The 17,299-nt window shown below is 43.3% G+C and overlaps 1 protein-coding gene across 2 annotated transcripts; it reads left to right on the forward strand.

Moving 5' to 3' along the window:
- Positions 1-332: 332 nt before the first annotated feature.
- On the forward strand, positions 333-13,645 carry LOC146026472 (uncharacterized). 2 transcript variants are annotated; one of them, XM_083157182.1, is made up of 9 exons: positions 333-679; positions 2,626-2,728; positions 3,280-3,399; positions 5,234-5,354; positions 5,717-5,818; positions 8,206-8,397; positions 9,003-9,191; positions 10,365-10,495; positions 13,332-13,645. In XM_083157182.1, the coding sequence occupies exons 2-9, from the start codon at positions 2,675-2,677 to the stop codon at positions 13,476-13,478; spliced, it is 1,056 nt and encodes a 351-aa protein (XP_083013308.1). In that variant the 5' UTR covers positions 333-679; positions 2,626-2,674; the 3' UTR covers positions 13,479-13,645. The 2 variants fall into 2 exon arrangements, with proteins under 2 accessions (XP_083013308.1, XP_083013300.1); XM_083157174.1 differs by lacking the exon at positions 333-679 and adding an exon at positions 849-1,516.
- Positions 13,646-17,299: the final 3,654 nt, after the last annotated feature.

Genomic DNA, 17,299 nt, shown 5'->3' on the forward strand with positions numbered 1-17,299 from the left:
CATAACATCCTAAACTGATGTCTGCCATGGCTGTTCTGTTAAAAGCTGTACAGGAAGGTTCCTATAAGGCCCACTGTTGCCTCCACATTTTTGCACGTTTTACTGACGTGTTTGATAAATGAAAGTTAGGAACTGATTGGTTGGATCTTTATCCTTTAGCTCTCTCCAAGATTTGATACATTTCCCCCAAAAGAGGGTTTGGGGACCGGTTGATTACTCCTAAGAAAATAAGGAGTCCTATTTCTGATGAACTTTTATTCATTAACAAATTTGGTAGTGAGAATACCACAAGGAGAATGCAGTGGTCTATCTTCTGGAAATACTCCTCATCACGTAGTGGATATTATGTGCTAATTACCTGTACTGCACTATGTATTGTATGCATGTTTCTCTCTACATATATTGTGCTTTAGTGTACACAGCTTTTAAAAGAGGAGAGAGATAGAGTATTAGCCAATCAGCTTATTCCTGCTTCCAGGAAAAGCCAATCAGCTTCTTACTGCCATGATACAGGCTGGGTTTGAAAATGACAGTTGGGAGTTGGTGACATCACAATGCAGCCCACTAGTTGGTGTCTCCATTTTGTCTGATTTACTGCAGCATAGCAGATGCAAGACAAAATTGTGGGAGATTAGACTGCTATTTTTTTGGAAATCTACTCTGTTTACCACGAGAAAAGGTAACTGTAGTTAATTATCTCATTAAGGTACAAGGACTAGAGCTTAAATTGTAATAGGAAAATAATCTGATCTAGTTAAAATGGTACACCACCAAATCACACCGTGTGTACACAGCTTAAATTGTTTCAAACCAGATGCCTAATTAGACAACATAATGCGGATTCTTTCAGCCCCCAGTGTGGTGATCCTGAGTGATCCTACAGGTATTTCAGTGGTAATTATAACAGTCTCCTCACATGCTTATTTTGTCCAAACATATTTTACTCAGATATGGAATATACATAGTTAATTTGATGACAAAGCAAACCCACATATTTCTGCTAGTTACTTGGCAGCTTTACTATACCTCCCAGCTGTCCCAATTGTGGCAGGTCAGTTTCATTTTCTTGGGACTTTCCAGCTTTCCTACCCACAGACAGCAGAGTCTGGCAGTTGGGAGAGCAGTTGGGAGTCCCCCAGCCACTCACTGCTCTGCTTGTGCACAGCATCTAGTCACTGGGAGAGGGACAGGGGGCATGCCAGCAGCTCACAGAGCTCAGTGTCAAAAATGGGGTGTGGCCTTGTAATTGGCCACACCCCTGACCATGAGGACACACACCCTGATTTTGGGCTTGTCACACAGAGTTATGTACAGATGGATCCGGGCTCTTTGCAGGGGATGGCGATGGCGACGCCATCCCCCGCCACCCGCCATCTGTTTTTGCGAAAGGGGACGTGCGCGCACGAGATGCGCACGCGTCCCCTTCCGACGGCTTCCAACGGGTCACCGCCGGTGATTCGCCAGCAAAGAAGAGCCCGGCCCCATCTGTATCTGAAGCACAAGGAAAAGGTGGGAGGTATGCTTTTTACATCAGTTAATTAGAATTATTACAGATAACATAGCAGCTTAATATAGAAATATTCTTATTTCTTATGATTATTCTCTGCACATATGACATCTGCCCCTCCTGCAGTGCAGCATGTTTTTTTCCATTTAAGGAAAAAATTTGCTTTGCGATCAGGTCTGAATTATGCCCGTAGTCCTTTATTACACACTCAATTGCAGCTCTGGATCCATGACACACACGCAGTATTATAGTGTACCAAATGACTGGTTTCATCAGCCAATCATCTGGTGCTGCTACAGAAAGTTCATTGGCTGCTGTATGTCACACATGGGAGGTGCAGTTTAGGAAATGCAGCTAGTGGACAGAAAGTTATATTACAGTCTACGGCTTTTCTGGTACCTCATTACATTACATTGCGACTCAATACAGCCTAAGGCACCATAGTGTGAAGCAGCGATGATTGGGGGCTCTGTTCTTCTGAAATACATGTTATACTGTACACGATGCAACATTAGAGCACTCCATACCATTAAATGGTGATTAGCACTGTTCCTGCCTTCTAACAGAGTCCCTGCACCTTAGCATGTAACTAAATGTAACTACATCATTACAGAACCACCTAACGGTTGAATGTCACATGTGCATGAAAGCAATAATATAAAGAACATGGTTAAACATACCTCCCAACATTTCTATCCCATGTGCAGCCAGCACGAAAAGGGCTACGAGTGGGCTCGCGGTATGACCACCCTTTTCACCATTTTTGGGGGTGAGCCCAGTGCTTCCCTAGCAGCTGAGCAGCCAGCACCTCCTCTCTGCCCTCCCTCCCCCTCCCTGCACTGAAGATATGCTAAAGCAGAGGTGATCTTTGGCTCCTCCCAATTTCCCCCAGCCCACGGGACATTGCCGGCCACGAGAGGGACAGCAGGACAGTCTCCAAATAGTGGGACTGTCCTGCTGTAATGGGGACAGTTGGGTGGTTTGGGTTACAGCTGATTCATATGTCCATAGCAGATCATATATGACAATTTATAATGCAGGTCATTATATTCAATGTGTTGTCATGATACAGTACAGTATTCTTCATTAATGGCATTTCCTTCCTCTTTCTCCTGTAGGGAGTAATCCCGATACGCAGTTTATCTGCGTTTGTTGACGTCAAAAAAGATGTCCGACAACGAAAATGATTGTTACTATTATTTTCATTACACCTGCAGTAAGGTAACATCCAGTTGGTAACATGACCGGAATGTATTTATTTAAATGATTGAAACTACATAAAATTGTACTATAGAGCGTGTCAGGGGTGTTGGAATAAATGACCGGGGGCAGTACCTGCCATTTTACTCTGCACTGCCATTTTCTTTCTGAGAAATCCCAATATGGGCCCTTATTCAGATCTGATCACAGTACAAATTTGTTCTCAAAATGGGCATAACCATGTGCACTGCAGGTGGGGCAGATGTAACATGAGCAGAGAGAGTTAGATTTGGGTGGGGTGTTTTGAAATTTAAATCTAAATTGCAGTGCAAAAATAATGCAGCCAGTATTTACTCTGCACAGAAACATAATTACTCACCGGAATATAACTCTCTCTGCACATGTTGCATCTGCCCCACCTGTGGACAGTGCACATGGTTTTGCCCATTTTGAGAACAAATTTGTACTGCGATCAGATTTGAATAAGGGCCATTATGTATTTGTCCAACTGTTTATGTGTAGTTCAGTAGAGATGAATAAGTACTACAATGTCAGTGTTTCCTTTCATACAGGGCACCAGCTGTCCCTTCCGGAAACGTGAGGCAGCCATAGGAGATAAGACCATTCCTGACCTGTGGGAGGAAGGAACCTCCTTTTGGAGAGATTTCACGTTTCGTCACAAGGCGGGAAATGTAAGTGATCAAGGTCAATCAATAAGGTGTAAAATATATATCCTGATACTTTGTATTTCAAGTAAAAAGTGCTGTCTTGGGCTATTTGTTCACTAATGTCGAAGGAATTTTATTGTTTCAGTAGGAAAAAAAGAAAAATAACGGGAGTGTGGCTTAACCGCCATCTTAAGATGACATGTGCTTAACTAGTTTAAGCTGTTATAAAAGTATTTCATACCCAGACTCCATAGATAGTGGAGTCTGGTATGAAAGCCATCTACCCCGTCGCAGATGAGTGATGGGGTGGATGGCTTTCCATAGTGTCCTGCTATGGAAAGTCATCTACCCCTGGGAACATTGCTTAGATGGGCGAAAATCGCTCAATGTGTACACAGTGATTTTCAGCTCGGCCATTTTCCCCATCATCGCTGTCCATACACATTGGTCAAAGTCACCCAGTGTGTATGGACCTTAACTGTGCTTTCGCTTAATGTGAATGATCTCAACATCCCTAATAAGTGCTCACTTCTGTACAAAGTGATCCGTGTTCTCCAGGGGGATCTTTTTACAGGACACATTTAAGAAAGGTTCTATCCCTACACTGGTATCTCGTAGGTTTGATGAGTATTTCTCACAGTCTGCTAAAAAGAATGGGATAATTATATTGATTCAGACTCTCTCCACTAAAAGTAATACTGCAGTGAATGATGTCATATTATAGTGGTAGCTTAAATCAGGCATCAAAGTGTTACCTTAGTTACCCTGTCTGTATGCCTCTAACAGGCCAGACTGTGTTTTTCATACTTTTTTTCTGATTTGCAAAATATGTGCAGATGTATGGTAGTCCTAGGGGAGGACTACTATGTTACCTTATGTCATCTCTGTTATCTACATACTTGCCTACTCTCCTAGTATGGCTGATAATCGTGTGGTGCTCATGGCTACCCAGAATAGTGGGCCAGTCTCCTGTACCCAGCCTGTTGCCCTCCAGCTAGTTGCCCACTTGTGGGCATGCTCTGGGGCCTATCATGTGATGAATTGTGTCATTGTAGCCATGACCTCTGATGTAAAATGTTTGGTAATCTTGGTATTGTATAACAGGGGGCATGGCCATGATGTTATAATTGTGTAGCCATGCTCCCAGCATGCTTATGTGCCATGCCATAATTCAAGCCTCATCACCCACATCAGCTCCTGCAGTGCCAGCCTGCAGCCAGGAAGTTGTCAACTATACGTAAGCATACGTCTGAGTAGGGATGCCAATCCCGGGGCATTTTTTCAATCCCGGGAATCGGAAATGAAAAATGCTCAATCCCGGGATTCCCGGGATTGACATGCCTACAAGAAAATTGCCCCTGTGCCCCACACTGACTGACTTTTGGGGAAGGGGAAGGTGGGAGCGGTGCGGAGACAGGCGGCGGGTATGACGTGTGCGGCTGTGGGTAGCCTGGGGGCGAGCAGGTTCCGTGGCCACACACTTACTTTTGGGGAGCAGGGGAAGCAGGCGGCATTGGTGAAGAGGCAGGCGGCTGGGGGAGGCCCGGTGGCGAGCGAGTTCCGAGCTGGTGGTGCAGTGCTATGGCCTGCGCAGCGTGACCTGTGACCTAATCACGCTGCGCAGGCCGCACGCTGGGTCGGGAGCAGCCGGGCAGCGTCTGAGCTAGTGCTCAGACTCTGGCTGGCATTAGACTGCGCATGTGCAGTCTAATCCCGGGATTGGATACTCCAATCCCGGGATTGAAATCCCAGACATTTTGGAGCCAAATCCCGGGATCTTGCCGAGGCTGATCTCTTCAAATCATCTGTACCCCATCTGTCCTCACAATATTACACATTTTATCTCTCCCTTTCATAGGCTCCAAGCAAGCATTCTGTGGCCCCCATGGCAAAAGTACATGGAGAAAAGAAAACAGAAGCTACAGATATGCCCAGTCCTGGAAAAGTCCCTGCAGGGGATAGAAAGATGGATGATAGTGGTGAGTGTTGTGTGTACCGAGTACACAGATTTTAAGTGCGCAGACTGATTGAGTTGGGAGATGCATCTTGGCAAAACTGTATTCCTGTGCGAAAGCGCAGGTGAGCGAAGCGACCAGAATAAGAGCCATTTTGTAGACAGAACAAATAGAACATTATAGAAATTAGGTTACATAAGGACCATTATGGGAGGGGGAGACTACATATTGTTTGTAAATTGGCCTGTAAAAGACTATTTCTTACTGGAAGCTCCTTCTCTGTGTAACACGGCAAATTTCAGGTGTTCTATGAGATATTTAGAGTTGTCTATTATTAGTTGAATACAAAGGCATTGCCTATTTCATGGCCACCTTTCTTCCTGCAGAGAGAGCTGCTAGACTTATAGCAGAGGTACTGGCCTGGGACGAATTACGTCGGGAAAAGGCCAAAGAGATCAAGACTCCGTATAACAAAGAGCAGCAACAAGGTAACAAAGAAGTTTTTGATTGAAATATAAGATGTAATGCAATTACAACTGCTTACAGATACATAGCCATACAAAATGAGAAATATTGACTGCTTGGGCTACATGCAAAAGCAGCCAGTATTTATATCGCACAGAAAAAAATTATCCACTCAAATCTAAATATCACTTCACATTACATCTGCCCTACCTGCTGTAATGTGGACACCCACAGAGGGATAAAGTGCCGGGATTTCGGCGGTCGGGATTTTGACCACCGGGAATCCGACTGCCGGGAAAGTGAGTGCATCCCGCTGTGCAACATGATCACCAGACAATAAATAATACGGGGGCACAACATTGAAAGGAGGCAATGGCCCCATGTGAGTGCAGGTCAGTATGGAGGAGAGAGGGCACAATGTGCCCTTCCACTATCTATGGAATTATATTTTTTACATAGTAATGGGTGATATTGTCTGGTGTACACAAGACAACAGCTGCTAAGCGAGCCACATAATTTACAGGGTATGCTGGTGGATGGTGGATTGGGAACTAATAGTGGCCCAGTCTAATGCCCCCCCAGATCTTTCAGCTGCTGTGATAAACAACAATTCTCCACATTTCACAAAATACCCCACCTCCCCTCACTGAGACACAGACCCCAAAACCTCCATAAAGCAAACAAGTCATTACCGCAATCCCCAAAATATCACAAATATCCCCACCCCTTCCCTAGTGCAGCCGAAAGACACCTCAGAAATTGTAACACTCCCAGATAGCACCCTATCCTGTCCCTTTCACAGATGTCACAATGGATATAGATTGGCACCAGACATAGATAAGTATCTGCAGTGTTTGGTACTCCTCTTACATACAGTATTTGGAGGACCCCAATATGCCCCCTAGTAGTTATTGTCTGGTGATCGTGTTGCACTGCAGGTGGAGAGATATAAACGTGAAAATAGATTTAGATTTGGGTGGGTTATATTTTTCAGAGAATTTATTACTTTTATCTTGCTTTTATACAAAAGTGCTGAATGTATTATACTTTTTATACACTTTTTACACTCTTGCTTCCTTTTTATACACCTAAAATTAATTGTTTTCATTCTCCTGTCTACAGTAGTTATAACAAACTGAGTGTGATTCTTTTAGGTAAGGAATATGGCGCTACATGAGATTAATCATAGGTTATTCAGGTACTTAGCTTCTTATGTTGATGTTGCTCTACGTGAATCACCTATGATTACTCTAATGTAGCGCCATATCCCTTACCCCAAAAAAAACCACACTCCTTTTGCTTTCACTGGGGCTAAAAAGGAATAGCCCTTACTGGACAGGGGAAGGCAGCATAACATTAGAAAGAAGGGTACTTGTTTCCTATCACGGCGCCCAAGATTTTAATCTTATGCCATCGTATCGATCAGATCGCATAGCATGTGACCCGATCGCATGCGATGCGATCCGATCGGATTTTTTATTGTACAGCCACCCTGATGGGTGATTAATATGTTAAATGCACCCCCATTGTTAACACCACCCCCACTATAAACGCCAACCCGAAGCGTGGCGAGCAACGGCGGTACGCGTCCTCCGACCTTTTCATACCCCCACTATCCACGTCGGCGTGGAGTTGATTTTATATAGTGTGGTGAGTCACCGAGCCCGAAGCGTGGCGAGCCCGGTGAGGGGACGCGGATTACTTCTCATGTATTCCGTGTCCCTTCGCGGGGCACGCTGCGCTCGCCACTCTTTGGGCTCGGTGGCTCGCTGCGCTCGCCACACTATCTGAAATCAACTCCACAACTATCTGAAATCAACTCCATGTCGACGTGGATAGTGGGGGTATGAAAAGATCGGAGGACGCGTACCGCCGCCCCTCGCGGGCTCGCTTCGGGTTGGCATTGATAGTTGGGCGTGGCATTAACAATGGGGGTGCATTTAACATAGCAATCACCCATCAGGGTGCCTGTACAAAAAATCGGGTCTGATCGCATTGCATGCCATTGTAATGGCATGCGATGCAACACGATATTAAAATTGTACAGTGCGGGTCTTACGACCTGAAAATCGGGTCCCATCGCATACCTTAATTAGGGGTATGCAATGGCATACAATGGGCGCCGTGCTAGTACACAAGTACCGAAAGAAGCGCCCGGGACTCTGTTTTACCTTTTTGTATTTGAGCTAGTTATAACCACCAACATCCTCCCCCAAACCACATATTTAGCGTAACTTAGTAAGAATTCTGGGTAGATATATGCAAATCATTATGTTTATATACATAATACAAATGGGAGAGATATTGGATGTGGACTTCATTTTTCAGTTTGGAATTTTGACTTTATAGAAGCCCGATGTGTAGGGCTTATTTTCTGTATAAGAGAACTGACCTGTATTCTTGGTTACAGATAACACACAAATGGAGGCAATAAGCGCACCTCGCAAAGCCACTAGAAAGTGCAAACATTTAGAAGTCACCACCACGAGGGATAAAGCGCAAGTGCAAGAAATGGGATCACCCCACTGCCAAATTGCCAGAAAGTGTGCACAAACAGAAATTACCATTGCTGCCGGAGTGAAGCCACTGAGCAATGATTTGGGTATGTTATATTTTTTTCTGTGCAGGTTAAATATTGGCTGCTTTTGCATGTAGCCCACAAATGTTAGACAGCTTTATTTTAGCCTGCAATTTATAGTAGATTTTAATTTGAACCCATTTCACCCAATTATATATTTTTCTGCATGTCACATCTGCCCCACCTGCATGCAATATTGTCCCTAAATGCCCATGGGCCAGATGCACTAAGCCTCAGAGTGATAAATTGGAGAGTGATAAACAGCCAGCCAATCAGCTCCTACCTGCCATGTCACAGACTGTGTTTGAAAAATATCAGGCAGGAGCTGATTGGTTGGTTTTTTATCTCTCTCCATTTTATCACTTTTGAAGCTTAGTGCATCTGGCCCCCAGTTTGATAGGATGGATATACCACTGCCATTTATCACCCAGTACCCAGCTAGGTGACCCGATCTTTGCATCATTTCAGTTTTTGTACTCAGGAAAGACAGAGATATTGGATGCGGACATAAACCCAACTATTAAATAGTGTTTCTTCATTTTTCAGTTTGGAATATTGACTTTTTAGTAAGCTTGATGTACTGGGCTTATTTTCTGTGTAAGAGAACTGACCTGTATTCTTGGTTACAGATAACAAACAAGTGAAGGCAATAAGCGCCCACAAAGCCACCAGAAAGCGCAAATGTTCAGAACTCACCACCATGAGGGATAAAGCGCAAATGCAAGAAATGGGATCACCCCCCTGCAAAATTGCCAGAATGTGTGCACAAGCAGAAGTTACCTTTGCTGCCGGAGTGAAGCCACTGAGCAATGATTTGGGTATGTTAGATTTTTTTTCTGTACAGGTTAAATATTGGCTGCTTTTGCATGTAGCCCACAAATGTTAGACAACTTTATTTTAGTCTGCAGTAGATTTAAATTTGAACCCATTCCACCCAATTATTTTATTTTACTGCATGTCACATCTGCCCCACCTGCATGCAATATTGGCACTGCCATTTATCACCCAGTACCCAGCTAGGTGACCTGATCTTTGCATCATTTCAGTTTTTGTACTCAGGAAAGACAGAGATATTGGATGTGGACATAAACCCAACTAGAAAATAGTGTTTCTTTTTCAGTTTGGAATTTTGACTTTATAGAAGCCTGATGTACTGGGATTATTTTCTGTGTAATGCTGTGTGCACACTTGTACAATCTGCATGAGATCCAGATGAGATTACAATTTAGACTATCTGCATACAATTTAGACTATATAGTGCAGATCTGCACTATATAGACAGGGCAGCCAAGACTTTCTGGCTGAGATATGGGAGCGCGCATCTTAAACGCATCTGAATCGCTTGGGATAAAACTCATATGCTGTGTACACACTTGTACAATCTGCATGAGATCCAGATGAGATTTACAATTTAGACTATATGCATACAATATATACAATTTAGACTATCTGCATACAATTTAGACTATATAGTGCAGATCTGCACTACATAGTCTATGCAGCCAAGACTTTCTGGCTGCGATACGGGAGCGCACATCAAGATTGCATCTGGATAGCAAGGGATAAAACCCATATGCTGTGTACACACTAGTACAATCTGCATAAGATCCAGATGCGATTACAATTTAGACTATCTGCATACAATTTACACTATCTGCATTCAATTTAGACTATATAGTGCAGATCTGCACTATATAGACAGGGCAGCCAAGACTTTCTGGTTAAGATATGGGAGCGCGCATCTTGAACGCATCTGGATCGCTTGTGATAAAACCCATACAATCTGCATGAGATCCAGATAAAATTTTGACTATATAGTCAAAATCTTATCTGGATCTTATGCAGATTGTATCAGTGTGTACACAGCAATACAATCTGCATGAGATCCAGATGAGATTTTGACTATATAGTCAAAATCTTATCTGGATCTCATGCAGATTGTACAAGTGTGTACACACCATTAGAGAACTGACCGGTATTCTTGGTTACAGAAAAAGCACAAGTGAAGGCAACAAGCGCACCTCAGAAAGCCACCAGAAAGCGCAAATATCCAGAAGTCACCATTGCAGTAGGACTGAGCTCTGCTGTTACTTGTGCTGGGAAGAAGAGCATGCCCCATGATGTAAGGAAACCTCCTATTCACCTACTGTATTTCCATTTTACTAATGTATTAGAAAACATATACTGTACATCTCGTCTAGAGGAGCAAACATATCCACACTTTTTGCTCTGGAGAGAGTGTAGAGTCGTGGGCCTTATATTCACAACTGGTGTCCAAAATATGCTTTTTTTTGTCAATCTTCTTAAAAATACTGTAGTTGCTTTAAGACCATTGAGTACCAAATATATATATATATATATATATATATATATAAATCTTGTAGATTATGCACTCACGGCCAACTGTATAGAATGAGGGGGTGCTCCTTTATAGTAACACAGTGTGTCCCACTAATATGCAGAATGGGACGAATCCCAATAAGGGCACTCACCAGGGTTTCACGTATTTGACAGCTTCTTTATTGGTTATCCAACCAGGGTTACATATCTGTAGGTCTACGTTTCGGCCACTAGAGGGCCTTTCTCAAGACACTGCAACAATGACATCCACACAGCACAGAGGTCAGGATATCCTGACCTCTGTGCTGTGTGGATGTCATTGTTGCAGTGTCTTGAGAAAGGCCCTCTAGTGGCCGAAACGTAGACCTACAGATATGTAACCCTGGTTGGATAACCAATAAAGAAGCTGTCAAATACGTGAAACCCTGGTGAGTGCCCTTATTGGGATTCGTCCCATTCTGCATATATATATATATATATATATATATATATATATGTATATATATATATATATATATATATATATATATATATATACAAACAAATTCCCCTAAGGGGAAAACAGCACTCAACAGGCTTATGAAACAATGTCCAAATGTCCAGCTTTCTTCAAGAGGTTAAATGATGTACGCCTGCCGACATTTCGTTCCCACAGCAAACCTTTTTCAAAGCAGCAGTGTCAACAAAAATCACCTTTAAAAAAAAAAACCTAAAGGTGCCCATACAGGTTACAATTATTGTATACAATATCGCATCTTATCGCATCTCGGATTTGCGATGAGCTGAGATCTAGTACAAAAAGTATGTGCAGCACAAACTTTTTGTACTAGATCTCATCGCAGATGCGATGAGATGCGATATTGTATACAATATTGTATACAATAATTGTAACATGTATGGTCACATTCAGGAGGGAAGTGGGGATATTCTTTGTGGGACCAAAACGTCGACAGACTTACATCATTTAACCGCTTGAATAAAGCTGGACATTTGGACATTGCTTCATAAGTCTGGTGAGTGCTGTTATTCCCTTTGTCTGTATTTATATAGTGTTGTGTGTACTAATCTGCTTTCACTATTATACGGCACCCCAGTGGTTACCTCATATGAGGGTGAGAGTGCAGGGTTTGGGCTCTCTCTCTCTCTCTCTCTCTCTCTCTCTCTCTCTCTCTCTCTCTCTCTCTATATATATATATATATATATATATATATATATATATATATATATATGTAGGTAGATAGATAGATAGATATGCAAAAAGAAGAAATGAGAAGTGCACAAATGAGTATATAAAAGTATGACAATTTACTTAAAATAAATGCACACGAACATCAGGGTTAATATTGAACAGCTTGCCAAACCATATGTCAGCACTACTCAAGCGTGGAATTTGGAATCCAGATGCCGCTCACACAACCGCGGTCAGGGAGACCCCCTGACGAAGTCATACTTGATGATGAAACACGTTGGGCGTGGCCAGCTCTATCCGACGTGGTGACGTCCTCTGGTTTGGTCCCGTTGATGTTCTAGCGTACCTTGGCTAAAGTGGCTGCCGGCGTGACAGACTCCCTGACCGCGGCTGTGTGAGCGGCGTCTGGATTCCATCTACCACTCTTGAGTAGTGCTGACATATGGCTTGGCAAGCTGTTGAATTTTAACCCTGATGTACGTGTTCATTTATTTTAAATAAATTGTCATACTTTATTTACTCATTGTGCACTTCTCATTTCTTCTTTTTGCAAGCATACTACCTTGATCCGTAGTTGGATCTTGAGGAGCAGGCACACATCTGGGGACTTTTTGGACTTTGGTTTGATACATCACTAATTAGGATATTTGCCCTGGGCATTCTCTTTTTCTATTTTTTTATATATATTTCTATATACCGGTATATAGAAATATATAAAGCTCTCTGACTGATGAGATACACAGTACTCCCCTTGAATTTAAATCTGGTGAAGACATCAGTTGGATAGTTTATATATCCATCCTGAATTTTTGATATCCTGCCAGCCTACACCCGTTTCTAGGGTGTTTGATCCAACTCTGGTACTCCTACCATTCGTTATAGAATACATGTTTTGATACCTTGTTACCCCTGAGGAAGTCCCTATGGGACGAAACGCGTAGGGTCTCTCGGAAGTGGTATCTCACATCAAATTTATGATGCGAACATCTGTATGAAATACATATTTTATATACTTTTTATTGTATGAAATAAAAACTTTTTACTGCTTTATATGTGTGCATATATACAGTTTTGGTGAAACTGCCATCAGCGCACCTCTACACTTTCTTTCTCTCTCTCTCTCTTTATATATATATATATATATATATATATATATATATATATATATATATATATATATATATATATATAGAACTTGGAGTAGGGACCGGCACTCATAGGACTTGTGAAGAAATTCAAGCAGACACTGAAGTCTTAAGCAACGTTTCGGTGTATTAGAACCGTTATCAAGCTATATATATATATATATAAATATATATATATATATATATATTAGATTTCTTGTCTGACACCAGGTCATTGAAAAAGATCTCATTCTGAAGCTGCTGGGCCTTTCTAAAATGCTTTTTTGTTTTGTCACTTCTACAGATTCCAGAATCTGTGGATGAACCACCCGCAAAGAAGATCAAAAGATCTAAGGCAGCATCAAAAGAGGATCCATCACCAGTGGCATATGATTACATCAATATGGACAAAAACATTGATGAAAATGATTTCCTCATGGACCTCAGCTAGGCTGCTAAGAAAAATGGGTGTCCTACTGTAAATTAAGATCATAGGGTCACTTTCTATACATTTGTGACTGGGGTTCAAGCCGGGTCTTGCACAAAAACATCATTGTATCATCCCCCAGCACTTTTAAGACATGACCTTGGCATAATTTGAAATAAATATTTAGAAGTTGTAAGGCAACCTGTGTTGAATTACCATTATTCTTCTTATCCAGATGTGAACAATTTTTACCGATCTCCTTAATTTCACTTACTAAAATGTTAACTGGTTCATTCAATTAATGTTTGACTTATACATTTTTATAGATGGCCGTTGATTTTAAATGAGACTACCTTTGGGATCAGGTGTTTTTTTTCTACTCTCTATTTTGAGGGAGGCATGAGGAGCTAGACCCCACTAAATTATTGGTGTCCATCAGGGAGATAGCTGGAGAACACACAGCATTCTGGATCCCTTTTACACTATAAAGGTGTGTTCTTCAATTATGTCCAACTCTTTGGGTGACATTCTATGGGATGTGATAAATGCGCATGTTATTTTAGCGCACCACATCGCAGCTATTCGCCCTTTTTAAAATTGCATTTTTTAGTAATAATTCGCATATTTAATGTGATGCGCTTTGGAGGCTGAAAAGTGCGAAGTGGTGTGAGTTGCGGCGAAGTGGTGCGATTTTAAGTAACAAAAAAGTGCGAATTCCTCCGCCGGTCATGTGCGAGTTTTGGACCAACCGGAGTGCGATTTACAAAACTGTCTCCGCATGACTAAGAACCCCCCAACCTATTGGCCCACCTCTGTCCCCTCCATTATGCATCACACCCCCTATATAAAGGGCCATTGGCGCCATTTCACTCTTTGATAGGAAGTAAGGAGCATGGAGAGGAGCAGTGGCAGTGTGAGTAGAGGAAGAGGTGTTGGTGGCAGAGTGAGGAGTGGCAGAGGGAGCAGTGGCAGAGTGAGGAGTGGCAGAGGAAGCAGTGGCAGAGAGAGCAGTGGCAGAGGGAGCAGTGGCAGCAGCCAGCCAAGTGGGAGAGCCAGCAGTGTGGCAGGCAGCATGGCCACAGCAAGGCCAGCCCCAGACCAGGCCCTGGGCGTCCAGCCCCAGCAGGAGGAGGTGGAGGATCCGCTGGCATCCCCATCCTATAGCCAAGACCTTGACCATACCCCACAACAGCTGCAGGAGGGCCACATGTCAGAGGTGGAGGAAGATGGAGGTGAGGAGGAGGAAGACACTGGCATGGAGGAGGAGGGGTACATGGCTGGAGTAGAAAATGAGGAGGAGGAGGTGGAAGCTGGCCGCACCAAAAGTGGCTGAAAGGTCAGATTCTCCTATGAGGAAAATGCTGCACTTGTCCGGGCTATCATGCCTGTGTTTGACCGTTTACTTGGCAAATCTCACCACAAGACCACTGCACAGCGCAAAAGGGCTATGTGGAAGGACATCACCCAGGCGGTGAACGCTGTCAGTCAGCACAAGCGCCTGGTCCGCAATGTAAAAAAGAGATTCAACGACATCAAAAGGCAGTTGAAAAGTAAAATGGCCATGGAGTTGGAGGAGGCCACCAAGACTGGCGGAGGAAGCCCCACCACTGTGTGCTACAGATCGTATGAGATGAAGTTAAAGCGCATCATACCCCCTGAGGTCCTGCCTGGCATGCACGTGGTGGATACCGATAGGCCGCAAACGCCATCCAGAGCTGGTAAGTGTGACCACATGCAAACTTAAACATACATGCCAATGTTTTCTAACTGTAATGTTCACTTGAATTGTTATGCTAAGTAAAGTGCTGCTGTGGAACTACATAGCCCAGCAAGGTCATGCACAAGAAATTGCCTGCTCCTACTTTGAAATTGCTCATAATGCTGGGCCTTGTAGTTCCACAACTGCTCATATTGATCAACACTGTAACATTCTTTCTAGCAGCCTAACATGTATGTGGCCAAAAACACAGAGGTGTACTGGTGGTTTACCTGCCATGACTACATACCACAGATTATCCAATAGTTGTCATGTGTCCACTAATTTAATAATAAATTAACTAAATAATATTGTGAAAAAAAAAAATGGGGGGAATAAATAATGTAGTCCTTATCCAAAGGAAGTATTGTCCATTATTGTCATTTGAATGCATGGTTCATGAAAATGCTTAACCATTGTAAGGTCCATAATGGCTGCCCATCTTTCCTTGCACAGATTGTCCATCCCGAAGTGCTGCGGCATCAAAGAAAATAAGGCCCGTTGCTGCAGAATCTGTGGAAGCAGGTAAATGAACAAAAAACACGCCATTACACATACAGTACACACACCCATGTCACATCAACAATAACTCACACTACATTCATCTCCTGCTGCTACATTGCAACGGAAATGAATGTAATCTGAGCTAGGCATGTGACTTATTATTAATGTCAATGTTACATGATGTATCGGGGTACATGTGTAAGTACATAACACCCCTAGGTATGTGCGTCCAGCATCTCAAGCCCTTTCAAAAACAGTATAGACGACAGTCTGGCCTATATATGCATCAGTACTTACCTCTTCATCTGTATCCACAGGTACTATACAACTAGGGACAAACCAAACAGATTCTTCAATAATGGTGTTAGACGAAATGGACATCATTCTTGAACCCGTGGAGACCTTTGCGGCAGAGGAAGAAATACAGACCTCATCACAGAGTGATCTTCCCCCAAGTGGGGTGTCTCCCAACCCACCCCCACCCACAAACACACCCCATACAGCAGCTTCTGCTTCCCAAGTAGCTAACTCCTTGGTCAATTTCAAGGACAAACAGATAGAATTCATGGCCTCCCAAAGCCTGCAAATAGGTAACATCCAGGGGTACATGCGTGACACGTTTCTTCAAATACGCAAAATTGCACGTAGTGTACGGGTAGGTGTAGGCACTCATGTGCGCATTGCTAACAACATTGACACCCGTTTTGCAGATTTAACTTCTGCTGTAAGGGAACAGAATAGCCATATTGGCAGCCTTGCGCAAAGTATAGCTGCACTAAGCCAATCTTGCACAGCGCAGACCAATGCCTTAATAGGTATGCAGGCCCAACTACAGCAGCTGGAAGCCAATGTCGGAGGTGGCGCAGCATCAACCCTCAGCAGTGTATCCAGCACCCCAATAAGTGGCTCCCCCACTTCCCCACCCCGTCGGAGTATTAGGACCCGTGGTGGGCTTGGTGCAGGTTCTAGAAGTGGTGTAGGGTTGCCTGACCCTGGGAGAAGGTAGCTCATATGTTTGTTAGTTTTGTAATACCCAATACATCTTGTAACATGCCCCCACAGTTTTTATGTTTCACCTGCAAAAATGCAGATTGCGTCTGACAAAGTAGCCTGCAGTAAAATGTCTAACCGCATACCATTGTGTTTGTGTATTACTTTTAAACCAATTATTGTGTGAATTATAACATATTGTAATGGTATATGACTATGGGATTGCACTAAAGTAGTGTGGGGTAACTCCTGGCCCGTGAAAGGTTGTGGAACTACATATTCCAGCAGTGGCGGATTCAGGGGGGGCACCTGGGCACGTGCCCCCCCTGTCATTCATTTTGTAGATGAGAACCAGAGCTTTCCAACGAGCCCAGCCCCATGTCTCTAGCCCCCCGGGAACCGGAGATATCGCCTGGCAAAGCTGTAACATTTTTTCCCCATAGGATAATATGGGACCCATCAATTCCGACCCCCACCCGGTTCCGACGGCTGCCAGTTCCCCCCTGGCATCACAGGAGCTTGTGGTTGAAGTCATTCAATTCCAAATCGCTGGGCCTTCAATATGATACCAGGATGGTCCATATCGGTCAATCGG

This window comes from Crinia signifera, chromosome 1, assembly GCF_055691185.1.
Source record: "Crinia signifera chromosome 1, ASM5569118v1, whole genome shotgun sequence".
In the NCBI taxonomy this organism is placed as follows: Eukaryota; Metazoa; Chordata; class Amphibia; order Anura; family Myobatrachidae; genus Crinia; species Crinia signifera.

Coding starts and splice junctions, on each gene's coding strand:
- LOC146026472 (XM_083157182.1), top strand. CDS start 2,675: ATGTCCGACAACGAAAATGATTGTTACTATTATTTTCATTACACCTGC. Junction 2,729..3,279: donor TTCATTACACCTGCAGTAAG/GTAACATCCAGT, acceptor CCTTTCATACAG/GGCACCAGCTGTCCCTTCCG. Junction 10,496..13,331: donor AGAAGAGCATGCCCCATGAT/GTAAGGAAACCT, acceptor TCACTTCTACAG/ATTCCAGAATCTGTGGATGA.